Below are 12,835 nucleotides of genomic sequence, written 5' to 3' on the forward strand. Positions count from 1 at the left end.
GATACAAGAGGGTCCTCACACCATCGGTGCTCGGGCCCTCTAAAAAGATTGATTTTTGAAGGATCATTTCAACAATGATAATAATAATAAATGTTTCTGAAGTGCAGTATTAGATTGATTTTTGAAGGATCATGTCACACTGAAGACTACTAATGGCTGCTAAATTTCTGCTTTGTGAGACAGTTATTGTAATAATAATAGACACAATTTAATATTTTGTGAGACAAATATTGTAATAATATAATACTTCACAATATTACTGTTTTTATTACGTTTTTGACTAAATAAATACCCTTGGTGAGCATAAGAGACTACTTATCAAAACATTACAAGTGTTGCAAGTCATAAATTAAATATACAACAAGAATGTCCTATTAATTTTGTCCTCATTCAATGTGAAAGATTGATTTCAATTTTATTGGACTTCAATCTTAATGCATAGTTTCTTAAAATATAAGAAAGCATTTACTTGACTCAACCTAACTCTAGTTCCTCAGTGAACTTTCAGAATGATTTCATTATATGCTAAAAACTGTTTGTTAGCACTATGTAAACACAGTGACACATTTTCCCCTCCCTTCATTTTGTGACATCACAGAGAAGTTGAGCTTATAAAGTAACCACAAGAATACTGTGTGTCAGGCAAAAGAGTTGCGAGCAGACAGAGGGCTCTTTCTTATACTGTACGGCCCAGGAAGACTGAGGAACACTGACTTGACTCCTCCTCTCACACACAGGCTCCAGGTACAGCTGAGGATTTATGTGCCGTCCATTCAGAGCAGCAGATTGTGTTGCTGAAATGAGCGTTATGTGATGCCCGCAGAGATGTCTGGACTGACCCCTCATCAGAGCCGGTAAGGTTTAATGCTTCTGGGCTAGAAATGATGGATTGCTGGCCTGATGAGCATCTGTTTGTCATATCTGGCATAGCTGAGAAAAGCTAACTCAATTCAGGCCATATGCCCCTTTAACTTCTGAGCTCCCCCTGAGTTGTGACTGACATTCTGTGTAATGGAGAAGCTTGTGGACATGCTGAGAAATATATATTTTTCTAATTCTGATAAATTGCATATGTGCATTTTGCGATATGACTTGCTTAGCTGCTGTCTGGTTGATATTCCTTAAATAACTATTGACCTTTTTACAGATTAGTCCTGGCAAAGATGTGGTAAAATCATTTTGTTTATATTGAGGCCTGTTATATTGAGTCTGAAAATATTGCTGTTTGACATCACCGAAGTAGGAAGGTAGGAAAAACAAATCATTCATGAAAATAAACTTGGCACCGTAATTGAAGGGCAGGTGGAAGTTTATACAGACTTTTTAAGTCCTCTGGTTTTCTAAATGTGACCCTGGACCACAAAACCAGTCTTAAGTCACTTGGGTGTATTTGTAGCAATAGTCAAAAAAACATTGATTGGGTCAAAATTATCGATTTTTATTTATGCCAGAAATCATTAGGATGTTAAGTAAAGATCATGTTCCATGAATATATTAAGACAGACTCTTTAGCTTTTACTACAGAGCTTCCAAATGATGAAACTAAGTAACTGTGAGCGCAGCGCTTTCTGTTCGCCCTCTTTCTCTCAGACATTTTTTGGACCCTGAGGGCCTGTGCTGTATTTAGACAGGGTCCTCTATTGTGTGAGGTTAATCATGTCCCTGTATTTGTCTTTTCTAAATGTGCTAAATTAGCTTGTGAGCCTCAGAAAAAAATGACTTGTCTACCTAGTTTAATCTAATAATCTCTTCACAAATTTCAGAGGAATTTGGCTTGATGTTCACAACGGCATGTCTTTGCATGTACCTGTAACTAATGTTGTCAGTGAAATTCAGAGCTCCATCCTGGCTTTGTGTGAAGCTGAGAGAGTCTTCCTGTTTAACATTCCTCAGCCGATCTGAGAATTACTTAAAGTGATTGTTCTTCTTTAGAAGGGTCGTGCTGAGGAGGTGAAGGATAAGAGTAAGAATGTAGAGATGAATGCTCTTGAAGTCTTACACAAGTCTACAGCTGAAACTTCAAAATGGGAAACATGATATGATGATGCCTTTTAGTGCTCAGCTACGTTGAGTGTCTTCCAGTTGTCTGTATTTGAGAAGAGAGTTGCCTTTTCTCGCATAGCCGTTTATCACATCGCACTAACAGATTTCCTGTTGTGAAACTGTCTGCAGGAAGCAGAACAAACACATTGCCCACATGAACCGCGCACAGCCAAAACAAGATGCTGAGGCTTCAGAAACTTTTGCAACACAAATTTGGGAAACAGAGGAATTTTTTTTTTTTTTTTTTGATAATATGTGATCCCATAAACTATTATCAGACTAGAGCAAAGAAAATATCCAAAATACATATAAATAATAAAAATAAAAAAAGTTTGACTAATACTTGAAGTTCCTTTCCCTCCAAAGAAATGATGTCACTTCTAAGAATTCACGTAATTTAGGGCATATGATTAAGCTTTTAAAGGGCAAGTGTCACTAATGTAACAGGATGTGGGGAAAATATGTATCAAAATAAGTTGAATCTTTATGTTAAGAGTAAAATACTTAAAATTGCTAATTTATGAATCCTTTATTTCAAAGTGAAGTTAAGAAAACATGGCTTGGGACATTTGCCAAGTGTTTCAAAAAGTTTTTATTTTTATTTTTATTATTTTTTTTATAGGTACTAATCATTATAAATTTGTGTTGATGTAGTGCATCTATGTTTTAAAAATCATGTTGCATGAAAGTTCATAAACATTTTACATAAAATACGTAGAATTGTTTCATGGGGACATAAAATCCAAGAATGTGACCCACATATGGGTGCAAGTATATGAGTTCAAACCTTGGGACGAGAAACAACTTAAACTAAGTTCAATAATTACTATTCATTTAATCTTACAATACAAATTTGCTTTATTTTTACATAGATAACAATATGTTGCTGTGGGATTTGCTCAAACAGTCAGTTTTATGTCATAGTGGTTTTGCAGAGCATATCTTTTTGTTACCATCGTTGTGGTATATGGATTGACGTCAGAGTGTTTCCGATTGAGTATATTCATTGATTCCTCATCCTTTGAAATAATGTGTTATCTCTCATGGTTTTGGTAATATATTTGTCCATTTAACTGGATTATGCTGAAACAACAAAACAAAACAAGTGAACATACAGTAATAGCATCACTGAAAGAATTAACTATACGAAGTCAGATTTTAACATCTAGCTACATACAATATGGAGCTCAAATATTGATTTTTATTTTTATTTTTTTTAGTTGATGTCTATTTACATAGTTCATATTTGACGTTCAAAAATAATCTGGCTTGCAACACTGATGGGATTCAGAATACAGGAGAGACATGGAGTCACTTAAGGATCCACAGCTGACTTAACTTCTGCTCTCTCTCTTTCGCTTTCTCTCTCTTTTTTAATATTTTTATATTTCTCTCTCTCTCTCTCCAGAAATGCCCTCATTCCATCACATCTGTGAGAGTCAAGGCAGAAGAGACTAAAATAGAGTTGGAGTCTTCAGAGGGACCGATGCTGAGAGGAATCCATCCAGTATAAACACAACCCACTATCTCTGCAATCCTCACAGCCACAAGATATGAATTGTGAAAAGTGAAAGAGAAACATCTCATAAGCAACACTTTGTTCTTAGACCCCAAAGGCAAGGCGTTTTATGAGATGAATGGTGTAGTTTGGGATTAAAGCAATAACTGTGTGCATTAAGGATTTTCAAATTGTCCATCTGATATATATTTCAATTGGCTTGTGTGCTATTTCTCAGGATGGGTCTTGCTATGACATAAGAACATTTAACAGGCCTAAACTGAGGTGAAACTCTTAAATAGTGTTGGAATTAGATCAAATGGACAATTTCTTGATCTCTAGATAGAAGTCCCATGCTAATTACTGGTTTAATCAGATATACGGTGGCTTTACATCTCAGATCACATTGGATTTGATCTCTATAGGAACTCCAAAGGGATTTGAAGAACTCACGCTGAACCATGAAGGAGGAAATCCTGCAGTTTTTCAATGATATATGGAACCTCGCTTCAGCCAAGCACGACCAGAGCGTCTACAACACGGTGTGCCTGGTGGTGCTTCTGACTCTACCGCTAGTTGTCCTCTTTACATCTCTGCTGATGTGCTGTCATTGTTGCTGCTGTCGTAATGCTGGCAGATGCCGGTGTTGTTGTAAAGGTGAAACCTCAGTCACAAATGCGAAACCCGAAAAGAAGAAAAAGAAAACCGGCAGCCAGAATAATGAAGACTTGTGGATCTCCGTCAAAACAGATTCCATAAGTAATGAAAGACTTGCACTGACTATGGTGTAAAAAGGCATGATGAACATGAACAATTTTATATTTATTTATCTTCATGGTACATGTAAAGGTACAAAAGTGTTACAGAAGTGTTTACTAAAATGTGCCTGAATGTAAAAATTTCAAAAGAGATTTTTAATTTTTGTATAGAAGGAAAGTTTAGAAGTGAATGAATATGCAAGAAAATGCTGTATTATGTGTGTGTGGTCCGGAAAAGCTTTACAATAACCAACGATAGGGGAAAATAAATGCATATCTTTAAATGTTTTTAAATGCCAAAAAGCATTCTGTGCAAATGGCCACTAAGTTTGCATTTACACTGCAGGTCTATACAGATATATACAGAGTTCTGGCATGAAACTCTGATGTCGCAGTCTGATAGGTCTAACTCAATCTGACATAATGACATCATTATCACATGTCACAGCTGATTGGATCGCTCCTGTATTGGTAGCCAATGAGCTCACTGCTCAACATTCAAATATATGACTAGAGCTTAACGTAGCAGTGCAGCTTGCTTCAGAAACCCTCCACCTCCCCCAGCTCCACCTGTATAGATCTGCTACAAGGTGATTCATGTATGCTATGGGGTTATTTCATGTATGTTATATTTGCAGCAGCGATATTTCTTACATGCTCACAGCAGCATGTTGTGGATGTATTGGCAGTAGCAAGTCTAGGTACTTGCTCTGCCGCAGCAGCAGCAGAGTAGCAGATCTATTCCGCCAAGACCCAATACATTAACATTGTCATGTACATTACCATGCCAATCCCTCCGAGAGTTGTCATCCCTTATGAAAAAGAAGTTTATTCAAGTGTGCTATTAGTATACTTCTTTTAAAAAAAAAAATAGGAAAGTATGCTTTTAGTTTACTTTTTATGTACTTCTCAGAAATGGGCTTTATGTACTTCTCAGAAATATACTTAAAATGACATTTAAGTATACTTGACTTATACTTACAAAAAGTCAAAATATACTTGAACTATACTTAAGTATACTTAATAAAATAAACTTGAAGTATACTACTTTTTGGTAAGGGATGACAGAACTGCATTTATACTATACACATACTGACCTGGAAAAACTTTAAACCAAAAATTAAGTAAATATGGCGTGATTTGCAATGGAGGCAGATGAAATGGTAATGCAAGCTTTTGCTTGACATGAAACTTGATGAGCCTTCATCCACCATTTCATTTATTTGATCTGTCCATTTACATGGCAGACACAAATAAACATATCCGATTCATATCAGATCAGAATTGGGTCACTTGAACTATGTAGTGTAAATTGGGCCTAGTAACAGCAGAGGAACTTTTCAGTGCTAGCAGTACTCTGCTTATCTGCTTATCTAGACAGTATTAGTGGTGGGGATTTTTCTTCAGGTTATATTGTTACCCCAGTCTGTGACAACAACTGTCTTTATGAGTGAAACTTTGATTTATTCATTCGACTGATTTGTTCAACTACAAAGATTCATTCAGGAGTGAAACTAGTTACCATCTATATGAGTGAGTCATTGAATCATTTACGTAACCAATTAATTCTAAATTCAGTCTGGAATGAAACATACCACTGCTAAGTGACCCAACAGCTGATTCTGTTTCGATAACATTTGGAATTTGTTAGTTGCCAGAGTGAAAATACAGCAAAGGAAACCGGCAATATTCTGTCTAAAATGTAAGTTACTCAATATGAAGTTCTCGTTTATTGAACTGCTGTATAAAATAAATATCGCACTCGCGACCATATGGTTGGTTCTGAATATCAGTGCCATTGTGATTTCCTGTAATATTCAGAACAACAGCGCTTGTGTGATATCGCTTGTTCAACATTTCTAATAGGATCAGAAGTCAAAAATATGTCAGCTTTCCAAAAAGCTTACCTAAAATTCAAATGCTTCTAAAAGCTGCACTTAAACCAAATCTTGAATAAAATCATTTTCCAAAGATGCTGTAATATACAGATGTCAAAAACTTCTAGTGACGCACTTAGCGGGTCACAATCACTTGTCCTTCACTTGAAGGATGCAATGCATTTAAAATGAGCTGCTTTAAATGGCTTCAGAAACAGATGGTTTCCTTACGAAACAAGTTCTTTATAAATATAACCCGCCTTTCTTTCTGTAATGATTCACCTGAGAAAACCATTATTTTGCCTGAGAAAACCATTATTTAATTGGGGGGCGGGGGGTGCATTTTGGATCTGTAACACATATGGATGGATTTTTAGAAAAAGGTCAACAACAGCTCCATGACACTGGTCTCATAATCTCCTCCTAAATCTTCATTCACAAACAAACTTTGATCTTCTTGCACTTTTCAGATGCAGGGATGTTTGCAGTGCCATAATTAGATGTTGTACTTCAGCACATTCTGATTATGTGTGTCAGAAAAGTCATGCATTAACACTCATCATGCTTCTTTTTTTACTTAACTGCTGTGTTTGATTACCATGCATTTCAGGTAAAGCAACCACTGAATTATTATATAATTGAATTATTATGTAATTATGTAATCAGTGAGGTTGGATCATACTTGTCCTTCATTGATTTTGGTTTCTGGTACAGCTGGATCAAAGGAGAACATTTTTAATTTGTTTGAACAAATAAGCTGTCAAGTTCTGTTTCCTGTGGTCTCCTTCAATATACGCGACAACAAAGCTTTGATCAGTCCAGTTCTGCATGAAAATGAGTGTCAGTTTGAATGAATAAGCTGAAACAGCATTTTTTTCCTCAATATGTTACAATGCAGGTTGATGCATGCAAAAAAATTTCGGCCTTGTCTTCTTTTTTTTTAATTGCAAAATTAAATTACATTTTTTTATATATTTTTTGGGCTGTACTTTGTATTTTTAGACCTGTCAAAAATACATTTTATAAAATAAGGTAACACAATTCAAGTTTAATCAGCATGTTAAACACCTACAAAATCATTAACATAAAAAACACTACTGGCTAAAAGTTTGATTAAGATTAATTGGAATATTGGGATGATTTCCAAAAGGTCATGTGACACTGACGAAGTTATGTCTGCTGAGAATATAATTTTGCCAAATAAATTGTAAAATAATTGTAATTATTTTATACACCAATATTTTCTTTCAATCTGCATATTGCACAAGTAGAGTGAAGGTTTCGTAGACCTGCACTCAGATGGTTCATTCCAATTTTATCTCTAGACCAGGGGTGCCCAAACTCGGTCCTGGAGGGCTGGTGTCCTGCAGAGTTTAGCTCCAACTTGCCTCAACACACCTGCCTTTAAGTTTCTAGTATGCCTAGTAAGAGCTTGATTAGCTGGTTCAGGTGTGTTTAATTGGATTTGGAGCTAAACTCTTCAGGACACCGGCCCTCCAGGACCGAGTTTGGACACCCCTTCTACAGACCTACAACAGGGTTATTCAAATCTTACCCTCGAGGGCCAATGCACTGCAGAGTTTAGCTCCAACCCTGATCAAACACACCTGAGCATGCTAATCAGTGTCTTCAGGATCATTAGAAAATCACAGGTAGGTGAGTTTGATCAGGGTTGGAGCTAAACTCTGAAGTGCACCGGCCCTCGAGGGTAAGATTTGAATAACCCTGACCTACAATATGGTACAAGTAGGGTGTGATAGATTGTCTGTATATTTATATGGAAAAAAGTACTTAGTGAACATTTTGCAGCCACGGACACACCCTATTGCTGCAGTTTTCCATCACATAACAGCATGAGCATCAGGAGGCAGAGCAGAGGGCTGAAAGGGAAATTCTCCCCTGGTTATACACACCCACAGTCCAGATCCCTCCACCCAAACAGACCTTGTTTTGTCTCATGCTCCAGCTCACGCTAATGCAGAAGGAGAAGGCGGGGAGAGGAAATATAAAAAAACCCATCCAAAACAGTGATTCAGCCATAGACTGATGAGAGAAAAATGAAGCACGCTGTGGTACCAGAATCCATGGGGCTTTAGAACAAAACATGCTTTTAGCAAGAAAATAAATAAATAAACACAACATTTCTTTAGCCTACTATTTGCCCAGTAGATGTGCCTGTTTGGCAGATGTCTGGAGACCTAATGATGAGCCAGTACAGTCCTGCTCCTGCTGAAGCTGATATGCCTCCTTCTGATGTAATTTCCTCTATAAGAACAGTTATTTTCCCAGTATGATCTAAACGTACATTTTCAGTTACTCTTGATGGGGTGATGTGAAGATTTTCGAATGACTGGCCCACTGCAGTGACAGTGACATTAAAATGCTGCAATATGCAGTGTCATTTTCCTAATTTCCCATTATTTTTAGCCGTAGAGCTGATCCAATCCAATGAGTGAAATATTTCAAACTCTTTTTTTTTATTTGAACAAACTTTACTTCTGTGAAAGTGTGACACTTGATTTTGTGTCTGTGTCAGGAATTATAAAACAACTACATTACACATCCAGATGGAAGACATTATACCTTAATATCTGTTATGAAACATCTTTTTATACATGACATTTGAATTAAATCATAATTGTCAGCTATTATGATGGGGTAAAATCCTGAATATCCATTCAAAACTTTAGAAAATCATCATACAGTAAAAAGTATTTTGGTGCAAAACACTGTAATAAAATATATATATATATATACTGTATATATATATAAAAAAAATAACAGGTTCTGTGAAGATTATAATGCATTTTACCTTCACTTAAATGCATGAAATACACCCTTTGAGTTAGGAATGGCACTGTGATGTCAGTCATGCTACAAATTTTGGTTTGCTTTTGGATTTCTTTCATATACAGTGTGCATATATAGTAAATCAAAAGAAGTATAGCATATTCTATTTGAAATCTGACTTTTGTATAATGTTACAAAAGACAGTTACACAGCATATAATCTACAGAATAGAGTGGCTTTGCTGATATGAAGAACTGTTCCTACTTGGTTTGATCCAGTTCTGAAACATTTAGGATGTTATTATAAAAAAAAAATTTCAAGTGATTGTTAAAACACAGCTACTCTCCTTTTCAATGACCTTTTCTGTCTGCCCGCTGCTCCCACTGGCCGGATCTTAATTTCTGTAAAGTCGAGAGACTGGAGGTGCCCCTTCCATGGCTTCCAGTTTACTCCCTGAAAGACACAATCAGGAAAGTATTAAGTTTATTTTACTAACATTCAGCTACTCATTGATTATATCATCAGGCAGCATCGTTGATGAAAGAGATTTCATCTAATATTGAGTGGTCATTTTTGCCTATGTTTGTGTTTTTCAGAAATGCTACAAAAAGTTCAAAAGTTTTGGGTTTTTGATCAAAATTTTGAAAGAAGTCTCTTGTGCTGCTCACCAAGGCTGCATTTATTTGATCAAAAATAACAGTAAAAACAATAATATTTTGAAATATTATTAACTGTTCTCTATTTTAATATATTTTAAAATGTAATTCATTCCTGTTTCAGCAACCATTACTCCAGTCTTCAGTGTCACATGATCTTTCAGTAATTATTCTGATATGATGTTTTGGTGTTTAAGGAACATTTCTTATTATAATCAAAGTAAAAAAAAAAAATTAAAACGTTGAACGTTTAATAACTGTAATATTTTTGTGGAAACCATGATACATTTACATTTTTTGAGGACACGTTTTTATATAAATAAAATTGAAAAGAACATTTATTTGAAATAGAAATCTTTTACAGCATTACAAATGTTTTTACTATAATTTCTGAATAATTTAATGCATCCTTGTGGAATTAAAGAATTTATAGTATAGTATAAAACTACCAGTTTACATTTTACTGCACAGTAGTGTATGTTTGGGTCATTTATAATTATAAAAATCAGTCTAAAATGTAAAGTTATATATATTTTTAAAGTTGGTAGCCCCTAACACCTAGGCTTAGTTTGATGTTTAGAAAAAAAAATTCTTTACTTTGTTGCCTCCTACAATGTTGTTTTCCCTCCTCCATGAAAAACATTCAGTATACCTGTTAGCCTCACAGAAATAAAGGCTGTAATGGGAATATAAATCTCCAACCAACTTGAAAGAATCATCTTATTTGTGAATTTAAGAGCTCTGATAGATCCAGAACATTGATTTTCTTTTGAATCATTGGGCTATTCTTGTAAGAGGTTTGGCTTCAAATCTTCCCTTCAGTGTTGTAATTTGAGAGCTCCCTCTGCTGGTTATTACATCTCATTACTGTATTTCCTATGGCATTCTGTAGAATAAACCACACCAAAACAGACACCCTATTTTTTAACAAAATCCTTATAACTCACCATACTGTGTCTGTTGTCCCCAAATCTGCCGTTCAGATTGGCCAAGTGGCAGTTCTGGTACCACCAGGCACCTTGGTGAGTCAGAGCACAGTTACTAAGCGCGATGTCATTGTCTGAATCCACCGTGGAGAAAGACCCTCCATGATGGTAGGTCATGGCATCACCTGTGCACAATGTGTTGTTAATAACATGACTTTGCATCATATAACTTTGTTGGCATAATCAGATTACATAATTCAACTCACCAGCATTTCCTTTGTAGTTGCCGATGGTAAGATTAAATTTCTGTTTGGATGGTGCTACTTTGAAGTTATCGTAGACAGCATATGTCCGCTCTGATCCCAAGCCCAGATCGAAACGCACTTCATATTGTGTAGGAGTATTAGTCAGTTCATGGATCTTCTCCAAGCCTGGTCAACAAAAGCATCAGAGGAGTTCAAATCAATATCTAGTTCAATATGAAGCAAAGACATGGGTAAGTGAAAGGTTTCAATAAGCGTATAATGTGAAAACTTTATTAGATATACCGAGCCAAAATTCATCTGTCAGTTCTCCAAAGCCTTTCATATACTCTCTCCAGCGCCTCATGAAATCTAATTTTCCTGTGTTTCGTCTCTGTAACACCTGTGATTGATACATAGGATAAGTTGTTAGATACAAGCATACTATATACTGTGGATACAAAATGAATTAATAAAATCAAAACCGGAAGAATATATAATAAATGAAACCTTGCATTTTATGATTTCATCTCAGTATTAAATATTCCACAACAAAAAAGAATAATAATCATAACGGCATACTTACAATCCAGCCACCGCCATCAGTTGTCATGTCACAATACACCTGCATGGTTCTGCTACGGTTGCTGTTGACGTAGATTGTGTAGACGCCAGTCTCCATGTTTCCATTTCTCATAATCTGAGTGCAGTCCATTGGGAACGGGTAGGCCAGACGCACTAGAAATAACAGCAATACAACAAATGTATGAGGTTTCTTGTTTCAGTTAACTTTTATATATTTAATATTTGGTGAAAATAAGGCTTGGTGATCTGTTGCTACACTAGGAGTCTCATAAACGTGTGAATGAAGGAATATGGTATTGCATAAATTACCTGTGCTAAAGCTGGTCTCCACTACCCTACTCCTCTTCGTGCCCCTGTAGGCAATAAGGGTGACAATGTACTTTTTCCCCATTGCAAGGTCAGAGAGAGCAAATCTGTTCTCCCGCGCAGCCAAAGTTTTTTCTACAGTCTAAAACAATAAAGCAGAAAGTCAGTGAAACAAACAACAACTCAATTTGGACAAAATTACAAATGTCAGTCAGATATTAACAAACATAATAGATTAATTAGCTAGTGCATTGGGTATCATATCTAACAATTAAAAATAAATTTAAAAATTAATTATTTTATTCAGCAAGGATACATTAAATTGAGAGTAAAGACATTAATAATGTTACAAACAAACAAAAATAAATGCTATTCTTTCAAACTTTCTTTTTATCAAAGAATCCTGAAAAATGTATCATGTTTTCCACAAAAATAGTTTTAACTTTGATAAGAATAAGGAACTTTTCTTGAGCACCAGATCAGCATATTAGAATGATTTCTGAAGGGTCATGTAACACTGAAGACTGGAGTAATTGCTGCTAAAAATATATACAATTTTGTTCATGTTGGTTCATAATACGTTAATTCATACAAATTGAAATGTTAAAATGTATTAGTTAACAAAGAAATTAACATTAACCAACATTAATAAATGCCATAAAAGTATTGTTTATTGTTAGTTCATGTTAGCTATTGCATGATCTGATCTTAAAATATAATACCTTGTAAATTCTTATCAGTAAATGGATACAGAATTGAATTGAACAGTTTCAAAATCTGTTAGCATGTAGAGCAAACCTGCACGCTGCCATCTTCAGCCCTGTAGGTCAAGATGTAGCCATCAATATTAGCCTGAGGAGCTTTCCATGTTAAAGTGGAAGTTTGAGTCTTGACATCAATGGCTTTGAGATTCTTTGGTGCATCAATCTCTGCGGATCAACAATAAGTACTCGGTTGAATGAGGTTGACATCATATGTGGCTGAACTGTGTCTGGAAACGATCATGAGAATACAACTAATTCTTAATTATCTCTTAACAGATGAGAAATGACGTTGAGCGTTAGCATTCCAGTCAGTGTCACAAATTGATAGATTCATCCTCTTTAAGCTCTCTGTTCAGATTTAATTCAGTTATCACTATTGCTGAGACAAGA

At 35.5% G+C, this 12,835-nt stretch overlaps 2 protein-coding genes across 7 annotated transcripts in view; one reads left to right on the forward strand and one right to left on the reverse strand.

The window, feature by feature from the left end:
* LOC122148728 (uncharacterized protein KIAA0040-like) overlaps positions 1-4,587 on the forward strand; it is a 14,655-nt gene extending 10,068 nt beyond the window's left edge. Inside the window, exons 1-3 of one of the 3 annotated variants that reach the window (XM_042775973.1) lie at positions 545-854; positions 3,452-3,659; positions 3,967-4,587. In XM_042775973.1, coding sequence (XP_042631907.1) covers positions 4,003-4,332 — 330 coding nt within the window. In that variant the 5' untranslated portion in view covers positions 545-854; positions 3,452-3,659; positions 3,967-4,002 and the 3' untranslated portion in view covers positions 4,333-4,587. Of the gene's footprint in view, positions 1-542; positions 855-3,451 lie in introns of those variants that run through there. The other 2 variants (XM_042775995.1, XM_042775984.1) reach the window with 2 other exon arrangements.
* Positions 4,588-8,744: 4,157 nt separating this feature from the next.
* Positions 8,745-12,835, reverse strand: part of LOC109085123 (tenascin-N-like) — a 37,111-nt gene continuing 33,020 nt past the window's right edge. For all 4 annotated transcript variants that reach the window (XM_042776006.1, XM_042776015.1, XM_042776020.1 and 1 more), the window contains 7 exons: positions 12,480-12,610; positions 11,685-11,823; positions 11,377-11,528; positions 11,097-11,193; positions 10,815-10,979; positions 10,570-10,733; positions 8,745-9,419 (listed from right to left, as the gene is read on the reverse strand). In XM_042776006.1, coding sequence (XP_042631940.1) covers positions 9,294-9,419; positions 10,570-10,733; positions 10,815-10,979; positions 11,097-11,193; positions 11,377-11,528; positions 11,685-11,823; positions 12,480-12,610 — 974 coding nt within the window. In that variant the 3' untranslated portion in view covers positions 8,745-9,293. The remainder of the gene's footprint in view (positions 9,420-10,569; positions 10,734-10,814; positions 10,980-11,096; positions 11,194-11,376; positions 11,529-11,684; positions 11,824-12,479; positions 12,611-12,835) is intronic.

The sequence above is a fragment of the Cyprinus carpio genome, chromosome A2 (assembly GCF_018340385.1).
Source record: "Cyprinus carpio isolate SPL01 chromosome A2, ASM1834038v1, whole genome shotgun sequence".
In the NCBI taxonomy this organism is placed as follows: domain Eukaryota; kingdom Metazoa; phylum Chordata; class Actinopteri; order Cypriniformes; family Cyprinidae; genus Cyprinus; species Cyprinus carpio.